The sequence below is a fragment of the Didymosphaeria variabile genome (assembly GCF_027946475.1).
Source record: "Didymosphaeria variabile strain IMI 356815 chromosome Unknown scaffold_1, whole genome shotgun sequence".
In the NCBI taxonomy this organism is placed as follows: domain Eukaryota; kingdom Fungi; phylum Ascomycota; class Dothideomycetes; order Pleosporales; family Didymosphaeriaceae; genus Didymosphaeria; species Didymosphaeria variabile.
Genome location: NW_026611620.1, coordinates 1,678,420 through 1,703,023, shown reverse-complemented (window position 1 = coordinate 1,703,023; position 24,604 = coordinate 1,678,420). Strand labels below are relative to the sequence as shown.

The 24,604-nt window shown below is 53.4% G+C and overlaps 8 protein-coding genes across 8 annotated transcripts; 1 reads left to right on the top strand and 7 right to left on the bottom strand.

Moving 5' to 3' along the window:
- Positions 1-364: 364 nt before the first annotated feature.
- N0V89_000543 (uncharacterized protein) lies at positions 365-2,776 on the bottom strand (the record flags this gene model as incomplete). Its single annotated transcript, XM_056209364.1, has 5 exons — positions 365-864; positions 935-1,574; positions 2,099-2,154; positions 2,207-2,609; positions 2,660-2,776. 5 exons carry the CDS (start codon positions 2,774-2,776, stop codon positions 365-367), a joined length of 1,716 nt encoding a protein of 571 aa, XP_056076186.1.
- Positions 2,777-3,661: 885 nt separating this feature from the next.
- On the bottom strand, positions 3,662-4,877 carry URA3 (orotidine 5'-phosphate decarboxylase; the record flags this gene model as incomplete). Its single annotated transcript, XM_056209363.1, has 2 exons — positions 3,662-4,512; positions 4,571-4,877. The coding sequence occupies 2 exons, from the start codon at positions 4,875-4,877 to the stop codon at positions 3,662-3,664; spliced, it is 1,158 nt and encodes a 385-aa protein (XP_056076185.1).
- Positions 4,878-6,321: 1,444 nt separating this feature from the next.
- Positions 6,322-7,458, bottom strand: N0V89_000541 (uncharacterized protein; the record flags this gene model as incomplete). Its single annotated transcript, XM_056209362.1, has 1 exon — positions 6,322-7,458. The coding sequence occupies one exon, from the start codon at positions 7,456-7,458 to the stop codon at positions 6,322-6,324; it is 1,137 nt and encodes a 378-aa protein (XP_056076184.1).
- A 615-nt stretch (positions 7,459-8,073) lies between these two features.
- On the bottom strand, positions 8,074-8,673 carry N0V89_000540 (uncharacterized protein; the record flags this gene model as incomplete). Its single annotated transcript, XM_056209361.1, has 2 exons — positions 8,074-8,400; positions 8,455-8,673. 2 exons carry the CDS (start codon positions 8,671-8,673, stop codon positions 8,074-8,076), a joined length of 546 nt encoding a protein of 181 aa, XP_056076183.1.
- A 1,105-nt stretch (positions 8,674-9,778) lies between these two features.
- FTR1_1 (high-affinity iron permease) lies at positions 9,779-11,059 on the bottom strand (the record flags this gene model as incomplete). Its single annotated transcript, XM_056209360.1, has 4 exons — positions 9,779-10,370; positions 10,428-10,768; positions 10,824-10,948; positions 11,035-11,059. The coding sequence occupies 4 exons, from the start codon at positions 11,057-11,059 to the stop codon at positions 9,779-9,781; spliced, it is 1,083 nt and encodes a 360-aa protein (XP_056076182.1).
- A 1,022-nt stretch (positions 11,060-12,081) lies between these two features.
- N0V89_000538 (uncharacterized protein) lies at positions 12,082-14,039 on the top strand (the record flags this gene model as incomplete). Its single annotated transcript, XM_056209359.1, has 4 exons — positions 12,082-12,426; positions 12,474-12,968; positions 13,066-13,286; positions 13,346-14,039. The coding sequence occupies 4 exons, from the start codon at positions 12,082-12,084 to the stop codon at positions 14,037-14,039; spliced, it is 1,755 nt and encodes a 584-aa protein (XP_056076181.1).
- A 1,315-nt stretch (positions 14,040-15,354) lies between these two features.
- N0V89_000537 (uncharacterized protein) lies at positions 15,355-16,407 on the bottom strand (the record flags this gene model as incomplete). Its single annotated transcript, XM_056209358.1, has 2 exons — positions 15,355-16,349; positions 16,404-16,407. 2 exons carry the CDS (start codon positions 16,405-16,407, stop codon positions 15,355-15,357), a joined length of 999 nt encoding a protein of 332 aa, XP_056076180.1.
- Positions 16,408-17,740: 1,333 nt separating this feature from the next.
- Positions 17,741-18,686, bottom strand: N0V89_000536 (uncharacterized protein; the record flags this gene model as incomplete). Its single annotated transcript, XM_056209357.1, has 2 exons — positions 17,741-18,614; positions 18,679-18,686. 2 exons carry the CDS (start codon positions 18,684-18,686, stop codon positions 17,741-17,743), a joined length of 882 nt encoding a protein of 293 aa, XP_056076179.1.
- Between the last annotated feature and the right edge of the window lie 5,918 nt (positions 18,687-24,604).

Here is a 24,604-nt window from a genome sequence, read left to right as displayed (position 1 = left end):
CTTTTACTCTCTCCATTCCTTCCCCTCCTCACCATCAACGACCAGGTCTCTCGAAAGGGTCACAACCATTGTGACACATACAATGACCTTTTTCAGCCTTGACTGTGGGGTTTGGGTAGATCCGGATGCAAGTAGCGTGCCCGAGGTATCGCAAGCGTTCGTACAGCCTACTGTGACGTCTGCCATGGGCTCGAGCTGCACAGCAAGTCCCAAAGTATGGCTCAATTCGTTTCGCTTCCGCAGGTGTCTCTGCATCATCTGTGCCTTTTCTATATCGACCCAACCTGCTGCACTTTGATTCTTCGAGAACTGTACTCCGTACGCAGCAGAGATTGCAAGACCACATATTAAACCATCATAATTTCTACAACACGCTTTGCTCCTCGTCGTCCCAGTAATAACTCCACATCTTCAACCCCATCATCTCATCCCCGTAACTCTTCGCTTTATCCCCACTTCCAGCCCCTGCGCCCGCGCAAACAATCAGCGGCAAAAAGTGCTCCGCTCCACCCCTAGGATGCATCTCGTAACTGCCTGTCCATTTTCTCCACCCTTCGAACCTCTTCTTCTGCTCCTCTACATCTTCTGTAGCAACAGCATCTCCCAAAGTCTTACTCCACTCCTCGTTCAGTGCCTTGAACGCCGGCGTCCTCGTCTGCCCACTGAACATCGCACGCAGGTTGTGTAAAGAAGCGAAGCCGGAACCGACGATGGCGATGTTTTGCTCGCGAAGAGGGGCAAGCGCGCGTCCGATGGAGTAGTGCGTGGCTGGATCCTCGGAGGTGAGAACGCTCAGTTGTACGATCGGGATGCTAGCTTCGGGATGGATTAGTGTCATGGGGACGAACACGCCGTGGTCCCAACCTATTCTCCCGATCATTAGTACCCATCCTCCCATTTCACTGCTATTGGAGAACAGAGTGGAACTACGTACCTCTCTTCCCATCCTTCTTCGATTTCAATCCTGCCTCCTCGAGCTGCCGACGAACAAGCTCGGCGATTTCTGGAGAGCCCGGCGCGTCGTATCTAAGACTGTACGCCTCATCCGGAAACCCACCATAGTCATAATACAGCTCGTGTTTTTCCCCGGAACTAATCCCCACCACCTTTTCACTCCAGTGCGCGGTAACCAACACAATAGCGCGCGGCCGCTCCGGCGTGCCGAGCTTCAGTATCTTTGGCACGCGAGTCTTCATGCTGTGCGTGAGGGCGGCTTGGGAGGGGTCACCGAGAATGGGCATCGGGCCACCGCCGTGGGAGATGGCAATTACGGGCGCACGGCGGGTCATGTTGCCTGCGTCCTTCGCGGTGTTCAAATAGAAGGAGAGGGGGAATTGCTGGATGCCGCGGAGTGGGTTGAGCGAGAAATTTAGACTCGCAGATGCAGTGATGAAGGGTAGAATAGCAGCTAAGGAGCAGGGCTTCATGATCCGTCGAAAGGTACGGCGAGGGACGTTATAGCCATGGTGGCTAGATGCTTTGGAAGCTTCGGGGGGTTTGTGGTGCGAAGAGGGTTTGTTGGTAAGAGCGCGGAATGGCGCCGCGGTAAGGTTGTCGGAGTCGGCAAGCGGGCTCTCCGATCACATGAGTTGGCGTTGCTGTCGCGCGTATGCGGGGCGCCGTGGCGCGTTGCTTTTCGCGACTGGCAGACCAATACTTGGGAATTCTATGTGGAAGGAGGTGCGAATACTGCTGGAAGAGTTTATGTGGAGGATGCCAAGTAGCACATTCGAACACGACACGCAGTCAATGTACACCAGTGGACTAGTATGCTTGGAGATGTATGTATTGCTAAGAATCCAGCAGATTTTGCTCACGGCAAGCCTTACCCTCGGCAGAGCTCTCGAGAAGCACCAACAAAGATCCATGAGCGCCCAATCAAGAATACCATGGTATCATATTCGACCCTTAACGTGAATGCTAAAGACTCATGTGCCCGAGCTGATCACTCAACATCTGAATGAAGAAGAGGATCAGCGACGAAAGTGATATCGAAAAATTGAACACTAAGACCGCTGACGACGGGCTACGGCGTGTTCTGTCCGGCTGCTCAAGAAGACAGTGCGAAGAAGCGACCTCAGCTTTCTTCCTGAGCCACCCCGTTGGCAGCCTCCTCGTCGGCAGCCTCCTCCTTGGTCTCGTCATCTGCTTCGTCTGCTTCATGGTCAGGAATATACTTGCTGGAGCGGTTACAGGGTGGACATACCCGCAACCTCCTCACTCTTGACCTTCTTCCTTCCCCTCTTCGCCGCCGGCTTCTTCTGGCTCTCCTCAGCATCAGCGCTACCGGCCTTCTTCTTGCGACCCTTGGCAGCCGGCTTCTTCTTGCCAGCATCCCCGTTCACTCCCTCTGGAACAAGCTCATCGTCATCGGGCTCCGTGGACGTCGCCTTGCGCTTCTTGCCGTTGTTGGCCTTGGCCTTGGGCGCAGCCTTAGCTTTAGTCTCGCCCGCGCCCTCACCATTGCTACCGCTTGCAGTAGTGGCTGTGCCGAGGAAGGTGCCGAAGGAGGGATGCGCCTCGATGACCTTGCGCTTGACGGGCGGCCACATCTTCTTGATTGAGCTGAGGGTGTTGCCGGTGAGAGTGGCGAAGAGCTCGTAGTCGTACTGTGTGGATGTGGTCAGTATGCGACACGGTATGGTGAGGATGGACTCACCTTGTCAGGACCGGTTCCAGCAACGAAAGCGGCGGCGATCATCTTTGTCTCCTTCCCCGTGAAACCAGTGATGGCCTCGCCGGTGGGGGCGGCGGTCTCGTCCTTCTTGGGAGGCATGTTGATGGATTGGGAGTTTGTCGGGGTTGGGTGAGCTGAATACGTTAGAAGGAGCTCCTTCAAAACGGCGCAAGTAATGTGGTAGCTCGAAGCTGGTAAAGAGAAGAAGACGTGAGTAGGTGGAAGGTGCTCTTTGTACGCTATGCACTGAAGATTGAGGAGTGAAGGTGGGTTGCCATGAGTGACGTGTTTCTCGGTGAACCTTTCCTCGGCGAACCAGAGCTGAGAGGTTTGCCGAAGAAAGCGCAGGTGAGCGAAAAGTACGAAATCGAAGTGAACGACGGTCGGTTTCCACACGGGTACAGCCGGTCTGTGTATAAAGATTGAGGGGCAAGATATTGGTCGGACTTCACAAGAGCTTTACTTGATAAACATGTTATCCGCTAATCAGACGGTTCGAAGACGTGTTGTAAGATCGCAAACTAGAGACGGTGGTGTGACACGCAGCGAGAAGAAACATCCGTACGTTTCGTGCATTCATGATAGGACTAAACTGCCGTCGCTATGCATAACCCAGTGCGTATGCTCGCAAACCATTATGAAGAAGACAAATGCTTTAGTGACCGATTGAGATAGCCCGATGCTCGAAAATACCCCGGTGTATTATGCCATGATGACCGTCAACTCCACACCAGTTCGTTGCGTTAAAAATTCTAATTATAGGAGTCGTCGATGCTCCGCCAGCCGGCTCCAGATCCCTCAATGCTGGACGTAATCCAGCTATATCGCTAGGATCTCTGCAGATGGTGTTACTTGAATAGCCGAGCAGCAAAGAAACTTTGCATACTCAGACTTGTCAAAGTCATTCGCGCATTAGCACTGTCGATACCCCGCGAAAGTGAGGTCCAAAGAGAAAGGCAGGGTGGGAATATCGAGGCATATCTTTTATCCCTGTCTGACCCCCACTCTCTCCTCGTACGCCCGCCATCCCTCGGCCCGATAGCGTGCTGCCTCAAACGATCGATCCGATGCTCGTACGATACCGCGTCCAACGATGATTACGTCGCACCCTTGCTCGAAGATCAATTTTCGTGGGGTGTTGTACTGCTGGCCCAAACCGTCTCCAAGCTTCTGGCCTTCTTGACCTGGTGGTGGTAGCTGACAACCTGGGGTCATGGTAAGGAAGTTGTCCTCTGGTTCCGAGTTTAAACTACGCTGTGCAATGAACCCCATGACAAAGTCTCGGTTGCTGCGCGCAATATCCAGGGTCTTCTGTTGGTACTCAGGAGTCATTAGATGACCTTCCGAGCTCATTTCGGCAAGCAAGAGGAGCGAGCGGAGGAACGGAGGTTCGCCAAGGCGAGCCAACATGGCGATTCTATCGATACTGAGAGTCTCTTCGGGATGGAAGGTCGGGTCTGGGCGAGGGGAAATGCTCTCCGTACGTTGAGAGATCGAAGTACCGATACTGACAACGCTCTGTTTCCTGTCCAATGGCTTGATGCCTAGCCGCTTGTCTTCATCGTCGCCATTTATCGGAGGAGTGACTACAGCAACGCTGTTTTTTCTTGTGTGCTGCTCAGGTTCGTCCTCGTCGTCGTCCTCGCCAGGCTTGCGTCGCGGTGCGTCGGAATAAATGTCGGTGTGCACGCCCGTGTTGTACTTGGCGATGGTAGCGTCGGCGGCTTTGTGGAGGGCAGTGACAATGGCGGGACCGGGGAGGACGTGTGCATTTGTGATCTCGGCCCAACTAGCGATGCGGTAGACGCCGGAGGTATACTGCTTCTGTACCGTCTCTGCGCATTGTACATCAGCACGGGATCCCATTAGCTTTGGATAGATGGCGCAACATACCGCCAATATCTGCGAATTTGCGATCCTCAAAAATCACAAACAACTTGCGTCGTGCAATCTCCTTGAGCGCCCTCGCGGTGCGGTCGCTCCAGTCTGTGACAATGTCGCAGTGTGTCTTTAGGATGCAGATGGAGTCTCCGCACTCCTCCGCCAAATCGAGTAGTTCAGCCGAGGTCTCCACGTCGGCGGATAAGCAGAGATTCGTCTGCTTTATGGACATCAGGCGCAAGAGGTAGGATGCGAGCGGCCCTGCGGAATCGAGCCCTGCGCGGGTGCGGTATGTGCTGGTAGCCATAGAGGTGACCATTGTGAAGAAGCGGGGCGGAGAAGCGCACAGCAGACTTGGAATGGGCTGCTGTATGCTTTGTAGGCTGGCTTGCAGAGGCAGCGGCGTTGGAGGTCCAGCCGTGTTTCGGGGTCGAAGTCTGAAGAGGGGCGGAGGCGGCGGAGGCGGCGGGGGCAGGAGCGATTTTGTACAATTCACGAGTCGGAAGGAGAGTCAGACGGGGGACAGCGGACGCTTAGGAGATGCGAGAGTCCCTCGGGGTCTGGGGCAGTCGAGTCTTTCGTGGGGAGTCTGGATCGCGTGTGGGTATCAAAAATTGCTTGCCCTGGACGATGCGGCCCGCTGTCGGTACCTCGCGCTAGAAGGCCGATCACCAACAGGCTCTGTCGCAGCATAGTCCGGCGTCTACACTACCAGATGCGTGTGGAGATTGGATGCTCGTACATGATGTCGATGGCTGGTGTCTTGAAGCTCCGAGACCATAGTCAAGGCCAAGGCAATGCAGGACAGTGGCAAGAGGACAGCTGTGCGAGATGCGACACCGACACCGACATGAGCGCCTGTGCATCCACCAAACGCCCGGCGGCGCATTGCAGCTGCAGGCTGTCAGTGTGGGGGGTGGCCGGGTTGGCCGACGCCTGCTCGCCCATAACATCCGACCGTGGACCTCTCACCGACCTCTCGCCTCTGGCCGGACGTCCTCCCGCCAGTGCCAATCGTCCGAACCGCTCACTTCTGCGCATGCCGCATTCGAGCACTCGCCGCCCTGCAGGACGCGTCACGTCGCTCTCTCGTAAGTGGCACAGCATGCTATCAAGAGTTTGTGTGCTGCCCTCTCGCAACTTCACTCCCCACCAATGCTTTTCGATTCTGCAGTTGCAGCCGTTGGCCACGGTCCAAAGCCACTGGCACGGCATGGTGACATCGTACCATTCTGCAGGCCGACTGCGACCTGGACCGCCGTGGCTTCTTCGCATTGCTCTTCAGTATCAGAGCATCCACAGCTAGACTTTCGGCACAAGCACATGCAAGCTCGCATGGTGAAGCAGGAGAAGTTGCGCCTGCTCCTTGTTGCAGCGCGCCTGCCTTCTGTTCGGTGGGATGCTCCTCCTGCATGCGGGAAATCTGCCTAGTCGGGTCTTGCCGTCTTCAGTTCAATGCCCCTTCCCATTCGTTGCCGCATTGCCGTCCAGCAACAAACCACGCTGCTCACGGTCACGCATTGCATACTTTCTGCTGTTCGCTTTCACTCAGACTACTTCTTCGACGGGGCTTTGACAGGGCACTCGTTCAAAGGGTATCTATCAAGCTGCTAACACCAAGACGCCCTACACAGCGACCCTCGCGAAGAACCATTTGCTGACCAAGGACGCTGTTTCCCATCTGAGAAGAACAATGTCTCACTCAGGTCCGCACGCCACCATGAGTCTTTCTGCTCCCTCACATCACCGTTGGGAGTTTCCAATTACGATAGCTCGTGCAACCAAGTCTGCACTCCAGTACTGCCGCGGCTAGTGTTCTCGTGGGAGTTGGTGAATCGGGAAGGACCCCTGAAGCGCGCTTCTTGCATGAGAGAGCGACTTGCCCGCTCCTCAGTAACTCGGGATGAAGGAGAAGTGCCGGTGCGATGCCCATCATCAACATTCTCCAAGCCTGGATACAACGGATCCTCGCGAGTACACGCAGCATCGTTCTGCTCCTCCATTAACTCATCCGTCACAGGACCATCTGCTCCTTCCATCTCCACTTCTTCCTCCTTGCTACCACCTGAAGGTGGCCCAAAATCGACGACTTCAGACGCAGGCCAACCACGGCTCACACCGTCCTGGTTCTCCTTCCACAGCCCATCTTCTAGTGCCATGGGATCATCGTCTAGAAGATCAGTCTTATCTCCTTCCACCAGCCGACCACCTCGCGGAGGCGAACTATGACCATGCTCTTCGCCCAATCCCAAAGCCTCCTCCACCGCCTTGAAATCCTGCTGGGAGCGATCCTCCCACTCCGCCTTCACGCTCTTCTCCATCTCCGCCACCTTTGACTGCCAGAGTTCCTTCTGTATTGTTGTCCTACTATCCCACCGAACCGCCTTCTTGAGCGCCCTCATCGCCTCCGTATCCTTGTGCCGCCCATGCACCTCTACTCCACATAAAGACATAATACCCCTCTTTCCATTCACAGCCGGTCGAGCCATCGGCCTATCAGGGGTCTCCGCGAGCCACCTCGCCCATCCGTTAAGCCACCGTTCAAGTCCGTGAAAGGGCGTAACGGCCTGGCGACCAAAGCGCGGGTGATAGGCTTGGGCAAGTGTGTTCATTTCGTAGACGAAACGTTCCTCAGCATGTTTCCGCAGTCCGATCCAGTGCTTGCAATAGTGGAGGAGGTATGTAGTACGGATGACGGTCAAGTAGGCTTCGACGCGTGGGTCATCATTTGGACGTGTGGAGCCACACGTGAAGATGTTCTGGTTGAGGTACGAGGGGTTGGAGAAGATGGATACGGTCAGCGTGGCGAAGGACATGCGGGCTGAGCTGTGGGCGGCTTGTGAAGCCTGGTTTTCGGCCTGTTGGGGACCAGATGGTTGATCGCTGAGGTGGGGCTCCATGGCGTGGTGTCGATGGATAAGCTGGGATGTCAGTTGAGATCAGCCACCTGGGTTGAGTTGCGTACAAATCTGATGAGTACTTCGGCTTTGTATACTTAGCACTGCACGTCATTCGAACGCGCACGTGGCACGAGAGCTCTCTGGGTCTTTCACTATTACTCACTCCCATCCCAAGTCACTTTTCAGTTTTGAAACCTTTTGTCAGCTGATCTGAGACCAAACCTTGTTCCTTCACTTTCACTTTCCCTTCGTCATATTCGCAAGAATATGAGAAAAAATCAACTTCAGACAACTCTGAGGCCGGATTTACAATAGCTACCCTTATCTCAGCCGACGCGGCTAGGCTTGCCAAACCATACAGCTACTACTCTTTTTCGATAGCGTATACGAACCAACGTCATTCTCCGGCCTTCAACCTCATTCCATCGAGGCTGTGATCACAGCTATGGAAAGATGAGAGATGTACATTTGGCTCGTAAGAGCTCCGACTGTTGGTCATACATTCGTCAAAGTTCACCGTCATGATGACCTGATCTTTCTTTTCAACCTTTTTGACTATGAATTATCTTGCTTTGGCTAGAGCGCCCGCGCTTCGCCTGTTGTGTCATGCCTCATCTACTCTTCGGCCTTGAGACCCTTCATGTCCTCCAAGCCCTCTATATCAAGCATCGTTGGGGAGCCGCGATCCTCGCAAAGCGCTTTGATATTGTGCTCCATCGCCTTCAGCCGCTGCATGAAGTACCGTTCGGTCTCACCTACCATACCCTTAAGCTCTGGAACCTCTTTCAGTTTGCTTCCCGCACGATACTGTAACTGCGAAGCTCCATGCCTACCCAGGAACCGAGCATCCTTGTGAATATAAGGCCTAGCAAAATTGCCTTGGTCGTCCACACCCGTGCTGCCCGTAGCCTTGCACCACTCCCCTCCAATCATGCCAACTGTCTAGGTAATTAGCAATTGGCTTTATTTTATGGCTTTATCGTGGTACAGCACCACGAGGAGATCGAGTAGCTTGCCCAAGAGCTTATCCTCGTACTTGCGAAGTTCGCGCCAAAGATCGCGCACCTCCTTTATGATTTGGACCCATGCGATGTTCAGGAACAACTCCACCAGAGGGTCACCATGGACTTGGATGTTGCACACGTCTTCAGTCTGGAAGTTCCGAGGATCAAAAATGCAGTCTAGTATCATCGTCATTGGGAGCTCGAGGTTCATCAGCTGATGCCCTGCCTGAACTGGGTTCCATTCCTTTGATGGACCGCTCACCTTGAAGTTGCCGGACTCTTACTTCCTGTCCTTAGAGACGGACGTCCAGAGCATCGATTTACTTGATTTCTGCATTCCCTTTTACGACTGGGTTTTTTTTTCAGAAGATTTAATACTTGAACCTGCATATTCGTGATGAACATCTTGGCGATATCGCGGTTCGTCTTCTTTTGGACCTCCGTAAAAGACCTTGGAGTCGCATCGAAAGTAAACTCCGGGGCAAATGCACAATTCAGGTTTTTGAGGTTCTGTACCTTCTTTACGGCTTGCCGGATGGAAGGTGCCGCAGCAGTTGCAGAGCTAGGCACTGTACTAACCATTGAATGAGACGCATCATCGCTATCCACAGCAGACACTCTGCTCATTGGAGTGGGTACAGGCTGCATCGGAAAGCTGTGCAATCTAGATGAAGTTGAGTCAGCTTAACTAGGAGTCATCGAGGGTGCTTGTAATAGAATCCCAAAAGTGATCAGATCCTCGACGGATGAAGCTGAGTTAGCCTGACTCTACCCAATCGCGTATCCGAGCTAATTAGGTGGCTCAGGGATCCACTGCCAGTAGCCATGGGCATGGGACCAACCAGAGGGGGGGCCGCCATCGCTCTGATAACCTTTTGGACGCGGAGCCAATCGAATGGTTTGAGGTGATGCTCTGAAGCCGAGAGGGCAGTGCAGAGGGTACCGGAGCTGGCTGAAAGGGAGAACCGAGGCTCATCGCGTAGCTACTTGGTACCGAGTTGGTACAATTATGCGCACCAGCAAAAGATGGAGATGGGTATGGTCAGTATATGTGAGAATGTGTGCGAAAGCGGGCTCGGGAAGGTTGACATTGCTAATTTGCCTACTGATGAACTTTTAGAAACATTGCAGTTCACACGGTTACTCATTCTCAAAGGAAACGTGATCGGATCCGATGGTAAAGGGCGTTATCTCCTGCAGGATATCATTCGCATCCGTGGCACGACCAGGAGAAAGGGGTATTCCACATCCAGTCTCTGCACTCGTACCATTTAGGTACAACTCAATATACAGTATTCTGATTCTCACGCTCCCATTCATGTATGGATTTCCCGAACTTCAGCGCGAGGGGCACCAGGTGCATCGATCTTCCCAACCACGCCACTGCTGCTCTCGCTCGTAGCATCTCCTGGAGCCATTGGCGCTGACTTCTGGAATGGATAACGACCGTTTCTCTCTTTGAAGCCCATGACCAGGAATCCAACGATGACAACCAGCCAGTATAAGTTATACGAAATGACTGAGCCATACGTCGCACTGTTCTGCCACCCAAAGAGCGAGTTGAAGATACCCCAACCGCCATCGCCGTTCTCGCCAGGCGAGCAGCAGTTGACGTGCCACACGCTTTGGCGGATGTCGTAGCTGCCCGGGCCAGCGCCTGCTTCAGCGGCACCTTCACCTGCGAGCTTTACCCATGCATTCATTTCGAGATCCCAGACACCTTTGGAGAAAAGGCCTGCGGCCACAAGGTATAGGAAGCATGTCGATGCTACAAGGAAGATCTGCAGCGAGGTTCTGTGTCCGCCTAGGTAGATGAGGTAACCGATCAAGGCGCCAGCTCCGAGGCCGCATATTACGGCGAGAGGGAAAGACGTCGCGGGCAGACCGACACCAACGCCTGCTATAAATCTTCGATCCATTAGTTAGATTAAGGCATCAGTATTATAGAGCGGAATTACGACTTACAGTACCGCCTCGACGCCCTCGCGCAGAACAGTCACAAAGGGTAGGAGGAACATGGCATACTTCTCGCCCCAGACCTTGAACTTTCCCTTCCCGAAACCCATGCTATCTTTCTGTTCCAATGCCTTGGCAATCTTGACTTTCCACTTGTCCTGCAGTTTACTGACACGAAGGAGTGCAGCACCCATCAGTGTGATGATAACGGCTGCGACCAACGCAAAGACGCCTTCATAAATGTACTCTGCTGAATCAAAGGCATTGCGGCCGACAGTGTAAAAGGTGCCGATTACGCCTGCGCCTATGATAAGGCAGATGAAGACGCCGAGAGCGATACCAAACCAGATCTGTGATGTTAGATCATCGCAACAATTTCGAGCTTCAGCGTGATGTGTCACATACCTGACGCACAAGCTTTTTGCGTATCTGGGCATCGTGATCAGGACCTAGCGTCTGCTTGAGGAAAGCAAGAAGGACAGAGACGATGATGCTGCATTCGAGACATTCCCGAAAGCAGATGAAGAACACTGTATCATCACGTTAGCGACGCCGATGCGGGTATCTTCGGGAGAATGGCAATGCAAATGTTCGTTATCGCAAGTACACAACTTACCTGGGACAGCGAAGACGTTGACCATAGTGCCGAGCGCTCACGGAGCAACTGATTGAAGATTTCGACCTCGTCCGTGGGATTTGAATCCTCAGAGCCTGGAGGCAAGGGTAAGAGGAAGTTGGACTTTATCAGATGCAAGTACGGAGACCAATTGATCTGATAAGCAGGTGCAAGCGAGGTCGGCAACTACAATGCACCCGTGCTTTGGCCGATCCCGAGGTCAATACGAGAAACATGCCACACCTGCTAAATGCAGGGTTTTAATTTCTTCACCGCGGAACGTGCCCCGCTTGCCTCGCAGATGGGCCTTCCTACAGCCATTGGTTTAGCGCTTCAGACGAGGAGTTCGCTTGTCAGACGATCTGATTAGCATTCCACTCTCAGGCTTCCCGCGTCTCCAGTGTCCGTCGATGGAGAAAGCTTTGCGTCGATCGCTGTCGCCAAGCTTCGAACAGTGTGAACAAGCAACCATCGCACAGGCTAAACGACGCCTTGATTCACTAGTGCATGCGCCGTCTACCCCAGCCGCTCTGTCGATCAGTCCAGACTTGACCTTTGGCCTGTTATCAGATCAGCAACATCTGATAAAACAGACTAACACAACGCCTGCTTGCTCTGACGGCTAAAAGCTTCGTTAAAGCTTTCCTTGCGCGGCAAGCGCTCGGCCGCACTTCGTTGGTAGTCATGAAAAATATGCACAAGCGGAAGATGAAGTTGCACGGATGGCAGGGCCCCGCTTCACCATTGTCTCCTGGCGGCGCCGAGTCGACGAATCGCTACGGGTCGATCTCTGGTAAAGCAAGCCAAAGCGTTTGCCTCCGTGTTCGGCGCCGAATGGACGACGAGGAGAACAGGGACCCGCGTGATTTATCAGATCCAGCCGCGCCCGAATCGTTGGGCTTTATCAATCTAATCTCATCCATCAGCTGCCCTAAGCCGTGTCGCAGGCCACCGACGTCTACGATATTGAGTCGATCCATATCGTGGGGTACTCGCCTGTGGTCTTCCAGAAGGCCTTGTCGAGCGCTTGAGCTCTATTCTCCCTAAATGGCGAAAACGATTTTGAAACCTCTTTTCCTAGGTTCTCTTCTCCTTTCCGTGGCACAATGCGCTACTAAGACGTACGATTTCGAGGTATCATGGGTGTCTGCGAACCCTGATGGGTTGCAAGAGCGCTCTGTCATTGGTATCAATGGCCAGTGGCCGCTCCCCACCTTGAATGTCACCAAAGGCGATCAAGTTGTCATTAATGTGAAGAACTCGTTGGGGAATGAATCCACAAGCTTGCACTTTCACGGCTTGTATCAGAATGGGACAACACATATGGACGGTCCGACGCAGGTCACACAATGTGCGATCATACCTGGTAGCAGCTTCACGTACAACTTCACAGTAAGTTTATACCCACAAATGCTCACGAGCATGCGCTGAGGATGTAGGTTGACCAACCCGGAACTTATTGGTACCATTCGCATGTTCGTGGACAATATCCGGACGGCCTCCGTGGAGCGTTCATCGTTCATGACCCAGAAGACCCACACAAGGACCTCTATGACGAAGAAATCGTACTCACTTTCTCGGACTGGTATCATGACCATATGCCGGATCTCCTCGCGAGCTTCATCAGTATCGCAAACCCTTCAGGTGCAGAACCAGTGCCAGACTCCGCGCTAGTCAACGAGACGCAGAACCTTTCCGTCAAGATTGAGCCTGGTAGGAGATACAAGTTCCGCATCATCAATATGGGCGCTTTCGCTGCCCAATATGTATGGTTTGAAGATCACACGATGCAAGTAGTTGAAGTGGATGGCATCTACACCGAGCCTGCCGATGCCGAGATGATCTATGTGACGGTCGCGCAGCGCTGGAGTGTCATTGTTACTGCGAAGAATGATACCAATGCGAACTTTGCATTCATTGGGAGTATGGACCAGGTAAGAACATTCGCCGACCACCTCCCACGACTACACTTGGCTTCATACACCTTTTAAGTTCGACAACTTGACGAAGCATTAGTGCTGACAACCCTAGGATCTCTTTGACACAGTCCCTGACGGTCTGAACCCCAATGTGACAGGCTGGCTCGTGTACGATGATACGAAAGAGAAACCGGTACCAAAAGAGATCGATAGTTTCGAGCCGTTCGATGACTTCAGTCTTGTGCCTCAGGACAAGGAGAAGCTGTACGATCACGTCGATCACCAGATCCAACTCGACATGAAGATGGACAATCTCGATGACGGAGCGAACTAGTAAGTCAAGCACTGAGCTATATGGCAGCCTTGGATCTGCATGATTAACACAACCACAGCGCCTTCTTCAACGACCAGACCTACGTCTCCCCAAAAGTCCCAACTCTCTACACCGTCCTCTCAACCGGCTCAAACGCAACCAATCCCGAGGTCTACGGTTCCCACACGAACCAATTCGTCCTCGACCACAACCAAGTGGTCGAGATCGTTCTCAACAACGACGACCCAGGAAAGCATCCCTTCCACTTACACGGCCACGTCTTCCAGGTTGTCCACCGCAGCGACGATGACGCAGGCTTCTATGATGCATCTAACCACTCCGCCTTCCCTGAAACCCCCATGCGTCGCGACACCATCCTCGTCCGCCCTAACGGCAACATCGTCCTGCGCTTCCGCTCTGACAACCCAGGCGTATGGCTGTTCCACTGCCACATCGAATGGCATGTGGCATCTGGGCTCATAGCTACGATCATCGAGGCGCCACTCGACATCCAGAAACAGCTTTCTGGTAAAATTCCTCAGGATCATCAACAAGCTTGCAAGGCAGGCAATGTGATGATGGAGGGTAACGCTGCTGGCAATACGGTGGATGTGCTTGATCTGAAGGGTGAGATAAGCTTCCCGGGCCCACTACCTGCTGGGTTCACCGCGAGGGGCATCGTGGCGTTGGTGTTCAGTTGCGTGGCGGCATTCTTGGGGATGGGGGTAATCGGCTGGTATGGTATGGCGCCTATCAAGGCGAAGACTGGATGAGTTACTGTTATGATGTACTACCATGGGATGTAAGCGATCTGGCATTGGCGTTCCTGTACATGTCTCGTAATGACTTATCGAATATCGTAATGAGCAAGATGCAACATCATGATGCAATACTGATATGTACGTCAGAAATGAGGCTATTCAAAAAGATGACAGGGCAGCGCACAGTTGCTCATTGAACACTAAACTTGTGCATCGAGCGATCGCGTGGATGTAAGAAGCTTAATGCGCCCCCACCAAGGGTACGTTCCCCACTTCGGACTTCGTGTGTGCTTCGTTTTAGGTCGAATGCATCTCAGCAAAATTTGAGTTAAATCAATACTCATGAAACCCTTCGTCTCGGCCGCGGGCTTGTGCGCGTTTTGCAGTAGACTGGAGAGCTCTGAGCGTTGAGTCGAGACGGACTGCTTAGGGTTGCGCATCGTGATATGCTCTCGCTGACAACATGCTTGTCTTCTTTTGATCCAGCGTCAGATCACACCTGTATTCAATGTACAGTTACAGAGCTACTGCAGTCAGCAAACACTGTCTTTTTCTCTAATAGAATAATTTTCGACTGACTAGAGGTGTCCAGTCACTGCATGAATATTCTTACTGCATTCTCACGCGACCCGCTAGCTCGACCTCAACTCCGCGCCTAATCCTTCACATCCACGCTACATACAGTCCACTGCATATTCTAGCGTACCATTCACTCACAAGCGCCGTAGTGGGTACCCACTGCACGTAGAAATAATTGTCCGGTGCGGCGCGGTGTTCGTTGGCTAGCAGATTACCGTATCCAGACACAGCCGCACTTCGCACGGACTTTGCTACGGACAATGAGCCCTGCATTGCATACGTAGACGAGCCGAACTCCACGTGGTGAAGGATCGCCTGGTCGGGCGTATGTATCAAGTCGATGCGGTGTGATGGGGAGTGGGAAGTGGAGCCACACATTTTCAATAGTGAGATCGTGAGGGCAGGGAAAATGCAAGGCCGATGGTTACGCAAAGGTTGAATGTACTGCAGGTGTAGGATGTCGTATGCACGTCAAGTCGAGAATCAGGAAGTAGGTAGATCGACATTCAAAGTCAGAACACAGCCTGCTATGCGCCATTGTTCTTTTGAGTAAAAACCACAGGTTTGGGTCATACGAGAAAGCGGGAGTCCGCTAATTCGCCAATTGCACATTGCCCTAGCACCAAAGTCCGACCTATGCATACATCGTATCGTCTTGAAGATCATTCGCATACGCCCCACATCTTGACTCCGCTATATTGTGCCTCCGCATCAGTAACCCAATCCAGTACGCCGCCACGGTAGAAAATCACTCGTCTTCGTTCTCTTCGGAGTAGCACGTCGGACAATCATACAGCCAGCTGCAGAACTGGCGGACCGTCAACTCTGAGCCAACTTGGCCTACGCAGTGGCCCTTTAGACACCACCATGCCCATTGGTTGTTGCTTGCTGGGTCGCGCATGAGGTAGTTTTCGCCCGGCGACCACATGTCGAGGGAAAAGGTAATGCGGTTGAACTTGGGCCCAGATGATGCCGGACTAGTTGATGTGATGCCTTTGATCTCTGCACTTTGGTCGAGCTTAGAGGGCTGGATCTCGGCGCCGACAACCTCAACCTTCGCCCAGTCATTGTCGTTTTCTGCGGAGCCCATTCCCCTGAGTGCTTGGGTTGCATGGTACCAGACCCAAAGCGGGTTCCATAGAGGGTCGCCGATAGCTTTGACGTGCAGGTTGAGCTCAGATATGTTTTCAACTTCGGAGAGTTGACGACGCATCTGGCGGGCCAGCGCCCATTCTTCCGGTTTCATGTTGCGCGGGTCCGAAACCCCGAGCATGGTACTCGTAGTGACGAGTTTAATGTCGCATCTCTTCATTTGCTTGAGTACCTGGGGCGAAATCTGCCAGATATCTTTCTCTTCTTCGGCGGGTGTGGCAGGTGGCGTGTAGTTGTGCGGAGCGACCGTCATGTGGAATGTAGTCTTCTTGCACATGATATCCATGTACTCGGAATAGATCTGTTTGTTGGCTAGGAACAGAAGGTTGCTCTTGTGGCGCGTAGTCTCAGCATCTGTAGACCCGATTTGAGGCATGCTTGGTAGCCAGCTGGGGCCGCGAGTCTTGGGGCATGGTCGAGGCGGTGGGTAATGAGGATCCTCCAATAGGTTTTCATAGACCATGTCCCGTAGCTCTGGTGGTAGCTCCATGAAAGGAAAAGGTGCATTGCTTTGGTTTTGCATCTTGTTGATGGCGTGTTTGAGTAGGATGAAAGCAAGGCGAACGAATACGAAGGTCAAGGGAAGCAGCTCTGAAATGCTGAGATAAAGTACGACCGGAACAGCGGACCTTATGAGATCGTTACGCATGAACTGCGCAAGGTCTAAGTGTGGGGTTCCTGTCCGCATCGTGAAGGTCTTGTGCTATCTTGAGTATAGCGCGCTCCGGACACCGATTAGGGGCGGTCAAGTGCAGGGTAGTGCAGGGTCTCGGCGTCGCCCAAAGACTGCGTTAACAAGCTGACTCTCAACTGGGCAACTCCCACGACCTCCGCGACCCCAGAAGAGTCGCTTCGGCAGTCCCCACGGTGCGTGCTTGCGTAAGCTAAAACTTTCCGAAGCGCGAGAGGATCAACGCCCTTAGATTTCGCGAATAGAGTCGCTGCACAGGCGGGTAGAGGCGAGCAAACCGCGCGGAGTGAGAATGGATGAGGATAAGCGATTCGAACAGAAAGGGGGGAGTGTGAAGGGCGCGAGAAGTGGCCGTGAGGTGCATGCGTTTTGACGTTTGTTGATGCCTGGCTCAGGTGCGAGTTACAGTCTGCGCCTCCGCACAGTGCGACACCGCCACACCCAGTGGCCGCCTATCAACACGAGGCTTTCAAATTTCCGCTGGCCGGATTATACGTTCCGATGCTGACCATCGAGACGAGTAGACATCGAGTGAAACGCGGAGGTGCTTCTGCCCAGCGCACAGCTTAGGTACCTATGGTAGTGGAGGCGAGCGGAACTCGGAGACGTGTCGGAAGCTCAGTAAACGATGATAGACACGCGATGACGATGCGTCGCACGAATAGGCCTCAATCGGACGAGATGCGTATAGCATCGTTGCAGTTGTTGTTGAAGATCTGGCAGCACTGCTGCTTGGATCACAAGGGCCGCATGTGGCGAATTGCGCGTGACGCGGTACCCTTTTAAGCCTGACATAAACAGCGACTCGGCGAACTGGATGAGGACACCGATGATTTTTCAAGGAACTATCGAACAAGTCGAATACACAGTGCCCTCTTCAACGAGGTTGCAATGATGTGCAAGTAGAGCGCATGTGATTTGCATCTAGCCCTAGACCCTGCGACGAGAATAGGCGGCTTGGCGCTTCTTGCTCGCTCCTGAATTTCACCTCAGGTCATACAACCTCCGCCATCCGCTGCGAATGAGTGGGCGGACCTTTCCACAAGTGGCTCCCATTGACCTCTGAATCGGCACTCACGATGCGAGGTACTTGGGGAATCATTGCAGACGTCCAAAGGCTTTTAGCCGCGATTCCATATCGCATTACCTCATTATCAGCGCGCAGCAGTAGCTTCTAAAGTACAACGCGAAGAAAACGTATTAATAGATCGACAGGAACAATGTACTGAGCGCCAAACCATACTCCAACACCTGACGTACCGAACAATCATTTATACAAACCAACTTAGGCTCATCGCTTTTCCAGATCCTTCTCCATGTCCTTGATGTACATATGCCGGATCTTGTCCTTCATCTTCTGGTCCCGGAAGTGGGCTTGAACCTCCACCAACGGCCACTTCTTGTTTCTTCCAGGCTTGCGACCCGGTTTCTCCACATGCGTAGCGTAATGCGCTACGCAATTGTCGTTCCTGTTGAAAGTCTTACCGCAGAACGGGAGCGGGCAGGCGTGGTCCTTCTTGCCATCATGAGTCCTTATGTGGCGCTGCAGATGTTCTTGCCTCGCGAATGACTTGATGCAATACGGGCAGGGGTGCTTCTCCTTCTTGATACCGGTTCGTTTGGCCGTCAAACTTTTCCCATCCCAGTCAAAGTGGACACCATCTTGATTCAAGATGGTTCTGGTTCCATCCGGCAGCATCAGGAAAAGCTCATCCTCGGGCCCATTCCGTACCCCTTTGGCCGACCTCGGCTTCCTGTGACTTTTCTTCCGCGCTAGATCAGAATAGTGCCTTTGCTCTTTCTTGACGGTCTTGCCCCCAGTCGACGTCATGTGTATCGAACGTGTTGGTCGGTCCCCATGATCTTCGATGTCCGACTCTTGTTTCACCGACGGTGTGGAGGTCTCCTTCTTGAAGAAAACCTCTTGCGGTGATTGCGCGAAAGGCCGCCCTAGATCCTCAAATGATTCCGAGTCAGAGAAGTATGGTGGTGCGACTTGGACGAAACTGTTTTCGGCGTTTGCTGCGCTTGCAACCGGCTCCACATGGACATACTCGTCCTCAACATCTGGCATGCTCCCTGAAGGCGGTAGCATCATCATGTGTGGTGTCTGCTCAATCTGCATCTGCTCGGTCCAGAATGGTTGGACTCCGCCTTCGGGCATACTGAAAGTGGATGCGTGATTGTTCCAGTGTCGGCTGGAGCCCGCGTCTGCGGTGGTGGACCAACCTTCCCATGAAGAGTTCACAGAAGAAGTGATAGGCATCTCGAAGCTGAGATGGGGCGCCGCATGCGTCTCAAAGAAACATCCAGAGGCTTGCGTGTTGTGGCTCGCACTGGGGAGACTCATCGATGTTTCCGGTGTACTGAGGGCCCACGATCCATACAAATGGTCATCTGCACCTGGAAACGACTTCGACTCCATAGGAAGCCCGTGGAAAGATTGGTCCTGCATGTCCTGGCCTAGTTCGTATGGCATGACCTCAGTGACGCCCCTGGCGGGGATTGGGCTTTCTCCATGTGTTGGAGTTACTGGCATAGAGTAGTCCGATAAACAGCTCCCGAAAGACATTGAAGTGTGTGCCGACGCAATCGAATCTCTCCGGGTATCAATGTTATACAGGATTGGTGGAGTCAAGAGACCTGAGGTTGGCATTGTCGACGGTGAAGCATGATACTCCTCTTGAGAATGGACGTCTTCGAAACTGGCAGTTGTTGCGCTCGACATCTTCACGGACTCGAATTCTGGCTCTACTAGAAGGATAGGATCGTCAGCAGATGTACTCTTCCAGTGGCGGGCATATCGACATCATACACATACGGAGAAACGGCCGAATCGTTCACAAGCATACTCTTGATGTCAGATCGATAAGGCACTTTGGGAAGGGGTGCAGCTTGCGCTTTTGAATAAGAGTATACAATAGGCTGGGGACACGATGCCGTGGTGGCACTGAAGGACACTAACCTCCGTGGAACATATTACAATATGACGGCGCGTTCATGAACGCGACTGCGGCAGGGCGATGGAATGGGTTGAGCCTCGCGCGAGTAGCTCGTCCGGCGTGGCGGATTCAAGGAAGGAATAGAGAGGCGAACGGGTAGCGACCTGGACTGCGAAGCGACTGCAAGGGGCAGTACATTCACAAACGACCTACACTACTAGAAGAGTGCAGACAAGAGGAAAGGTACACGGCGACCTCACGGCAGATTAAAAGCTACAGAGATCCATCAAGTCGTCACAAGCCTGAATCTTGAGCGACACAAGCGCGAAGGCCTTGCAGGCTGCCAGACAGTAGCCAGAACGACGGGAACTGAAATGGGGGGGTTTGACCTGATGTTCATCGGTCGACCGCGACTGTAACCTCAGCCTCTGGCTAACGCCTCACCCCCGTGGAATGATACGTTAGAACCCTACCATGAGGTCAGCCCCCCGCCGAACAGCCACATCGATCGCGGTACCAGGCTTTTCCCTGTTGCGCATCTTCACCAGACTCAAGCATCTGGCTGCTCAACGACCCACCAGCTTCTGCAGGTCCCGCGGACCTGCAGATTCCCCCCCCCCAGCACCGTCAATGGTTACTCCGACTTGTTCGGTTAAGATGCACATCTCTCCAATATCCTAAAGAATGCACTTCAACCACATGTCGAGCCGACACGGGGTTAATCAACATGGCCTGATCATCATCGCATTGCTCTGGCTGTTACATGATCCAGTGTTCTGTACCGACTACCCAAATGCATGGTAGTCAATATCATGTACCTCTGCCTTTGGTCTTACACACTATTATGAACCTCTTTCTTTCTACACAAGAGGGATGGTTGTTTGTTTGCGAGTTGTGGCGCGATTCGTCCCTCTGGTCGCACAGCATATGGTACCACATGTACTTGACTGGGGCCAAAGAATTCTCCGGGCCATGGACAAGCCACTGGACGCAGTACCCATGATTGGCTGTTTCGAATGTTGACATTCTGCTGCAGGGAATGAAGCACAATGGATTTCGTTGGCATCCGACCGACATCGGCGCTTGGGAGTTGCCCATCTTGCGAGAACTGACCTCAGCCACGCTGATATACGTTCCACGCACGATTCGGTATAAGCTCTGGAATCGTCCTTGAGATGCTTGTGGGTGCTTAGGCCTTCGCGTATTTGATGGTTACCCACATCATCTTCCACCAGCCGATCCAGATGAGGCGGGTACCCGCCATCGAACCCGCGATTCGAGATCTGCTGTTTCAGCATGCGCAGGTGAACACGCAGTCCGGATACTTCTGGTTAGCTCAACGGCTGCATACAGAGGCGTCAGGCGCGACCGAGATGCTGAATCTCCGCATCGTCGGTTATTCAATACACCGTTGTGCAACGTAACTGCGATCGTAGCAGGTATAGGCGACCCCACAGGCAAATCACTCGCATAAGAGCGTCGACAGTGGATTGGGCATCTCTTAGCAGTCCCACTTTCATGATATGCAGCCAAGAAACAATGAGCGAAGGCAAGCTCGTGTACTACGATACAGTGCCGAAAGAGAAGCGCTTGCACGAACTGGTTCAGACAGGTCTCGCCTTCCTGGCTGAAGAGTGGTTACCTGGATACGTGGAAACTGTATTCTCGGTTCTTGGACTCAGATCCTGCGGGCTTGAACAAATCCAAACAAAGCGTTACGCTCGTGGTTGTCAGCGTATCTATGAGCGCCCTGACCGGCAACCGACTATGGAGGACGCGAAGCCAGTGCCAACTTGCAGCTTGTACGTCGATGAACAGAGGGCTCCATCCGGATGGCTCACTGACTATCACTCAAGGGAATGATGAGATATCGGTCTTCGGGTTAGTCTCGCGACAGCTGTCAGGGCTCCACTCCAGAGTTTGCACCGCGTTAAGCTCGCGCCGTCGAGAAAGGGAGACCGCCTTCAAGCGCGCGGCTGTTGCCAGGAGCCAAAGGAATTGGCGATGAACACGCGGAGGCAAGTCACTGGCTGCCACGCTGGACTTTGACACCCTCATTCCAGCGGTCCATGCGATGCGTGGCGATGTGACAGAACGGTGAGACTCAACATGACATCGGTTCCGAAAATTTTCCGCTTGGATACTCAGAGAATGGCATACGCAAGTTCGCGAGATTGAGCCGGAGCAGCCAAGAACATCGTCAGCGCTCGACCAAGTTTAGCAATTTCGAACATCGCGCTTACTTTGAAACTCACCTTCCGATCAAGGTCGCGATCATCAATCCAAGAGCGCTATGCAGCAGGCATCTCTTCTGGCTCGCACTCACCGTTGACAATGTCCTCAGAAAGACCAATCTCATCTGGTCAGCAAGGGCACGCTGATGAACCGTGTGCCGCGTATCGAGCTAATGTATGCACTGTGCTTGTGCGATGATGAACCGCAACGCTGTGGAGGCGAGTGGGCTTGCGGACCTTGGATATCAGACCTGGCTGGACGAAGACATCCAGAGATGTTGTGGGCACAATGGTAGGTGCGTCCCGTTGCGGGCGGTCCCTGATCACGACAGAAGCGCGTCTCCGCTTCGAGCACAGGACTGAGAGCGTTACTGCGTCAGACCGGCGTCGAGCCTTTCGTCGCTGCTCATACCCCTGTTGCGCGGAGCTCCGTCGGATTCCTCTCACTGGGACGAAGCCGAAACAGCGAGATCTGCTCGTTGATGGATCTCGAGGACAAGCTTTCGGCGTAGACTCCGGCATCACAGCTTTTTTTGCCGCATTCCGCTGCCTGAAGAGGCCAAGTGCCACTACCCATCGCGATGGCAGGACGGTCGGACGACGGCACGGTGTGCCGTCGTTTGAACTCGATCTTTGGCGTGTGACCTGCGACAGGTACATGGTTGAGGCAGCAAGTCATCTCATGTCCGCGACGCGGTCAGCAACGGCAGCTGCGCATATGACGGACAGCAGCATCTGTGCCGTCTGTGAATGGATCTGATATCCTTTTCAGGCAGCCCCATTGTTTTAGTGTGGCCTCTTTAGGCGCCGGCTGGTCACGCAGGAGGTGCTTGTTCCTGAAGGCTGACTTTATGTCGCAGAGATACGAGAGGCCCGCGGTGACATATCCCCTCAGCTTCCGCACCATTATGCCGACGCCCCAAACCAGTGACGGCATCTTCCTCAGGAACAGCCTTCCCTCCTCGTCGACTATCGTGATTTCTCCCCGCTGAAAGACACGCATGAGGCCCACCGCCGTTGCCGCCCCTTTGTACGCCCCCATCGCCCATCGCCCATCGCCCATCGCCCATCGCCCACGCGACCCCAATAGTCGCATTAGAAACATGTTTTCCATGCACTCCAGCAGAGTCAGCCTTTCCGCAGTGGAATCTACTTCCTCTTCAGCACCTGACAGCTTCTCTAAGCGCGCACTACTGTGCAATACAACATGGCTTCATCCACCGTCAACACTGATTGGACGGACGCACGCTGACGGCTGATAGCCATCCGCAATGAGGGCTCGCACATGCACGATCTACGCTCCAATGGCTGGAAATTCGGCTTGCCTCTTAGCCATAGATCTTCGATAGCCCTATGTACGCCGCGAACATCTCCACCTCGAACAACAACGACATCCTCGATGCGAGCCCGCTGATCACTCCCACCGCAAGCAATATCATTTTCCAAGTAGGTCTGAAACCGCACCATGAGCCTCATGCCTGGCTGTTACGCTTCTCGTTCGCCCATTCGGCGGAATTTCAGTGCCCAATGGCTACGACTATCAGTCAGCCTACAATGACCCCTCTTCAAGCCTGCATGTCCGCTGCCCAGGCTGCCGACCCAGTCTCGTCTTTCTTTCCACAGCTTCCATCTCCCCCAGAGTCTCTCACACAGCTCTAGACCCGCGGGTCTTGCTAAAGATCACCCGGCCATACACCGAAAAACCTACCGACAACTGCTTGTGCTACAGATCAACGGCTTCGGCGGCTCCTCGGGTCGTCTTATGAACTGTGGTCGCTATTTGCGGAGGTGTCTCGCACCAGCGTCTCGCTCTCCATAGCGTACCGTATAATGTATTGTTTTCTTTCCCCTGTCTCGGGAGGTCGGATCAGAGCGCCTGCAGCTGGGTCCGGTTATGGCTGGCGGGACGTTGGGCGGGTACCTGCATCCTGAACTCGCGCGGATGCGGCTGACATTTATTAAAGCAGTTTGATGTGTCTCTGAATTCGTCTAGAGGTAAGCAAAGGGTCGTATGTGCAATCAGCACATGGGAGCGCCGTAGTCGTTTTATCTAGCAGTGTTGTCCTGATCGGTATCCTCGGCGCTGCAGATACGCAGACCACTGTGCTATGTGATCTTCATGTGTGATCGCGAGAGACCTCCTGCAGACAAGATACCCACACGTATATACGTGTAAAAACTACCTCTTCCCATCCCACTTTGACTTGCTTCACAATGGCCGTCTCTTCCATCTCTTCCACGTTGCCTGTGGCGTATCAGCGACTTCCAATCCTACACCAGCGTATGCTGTTTCTAACGTGTTCCCAGGCAAAAGCACTCCACCAACCCTCCACCTCACGGTACTCTAATCTCACAAATTAAGCCATTACGACTCTCTTTTATCATCACACATGCTCACCCGCTCAGTCCTCAGCCCCAGAATCCCAGCATTCCATGATCACTCCGCCACACCGGAACCCAATTCGACAGTCTCACCAAACCGTCGTTTTCATTCCACCGCACCCTCCCAACCATCAAACCAATACTTACCTCCGCCGTGAATAGAGGCGCATGCGATACACCTCCCGCATACACAGACCAGAGCATCCCCTAAAGTGACTTCGGCAGCTCTTACACTTACGCAGAACAAGGCTACAACCAGAGCAGACGAGTGCCAACGCGCCGAAAGCTGCCATGCTCCCCAGCTATTTCCACGCAGTCCCGCAACTCGCAAACGAGCGAATTATTTTGTATGCTTCTATCCATGTGTGCTGCAGTTTCTCCATCCCGCCATCCAGCAGTGTCGCCACGCCGCTATGCGCGCCGCAACGCTACCAGACAACCCAGCCGATTTCTTCACATCGACATGCTGTAGTTTCGGCAGATGAAGGGCGGGCGTAAAAGCCTTTTTTTTTTTTTGGGCAGAAAGCAACGAACGGTACGACCATTCGTTAGACCTTCCACGCAGAACCGCCAAGAGCGCGAGCTTCATCCCATCAA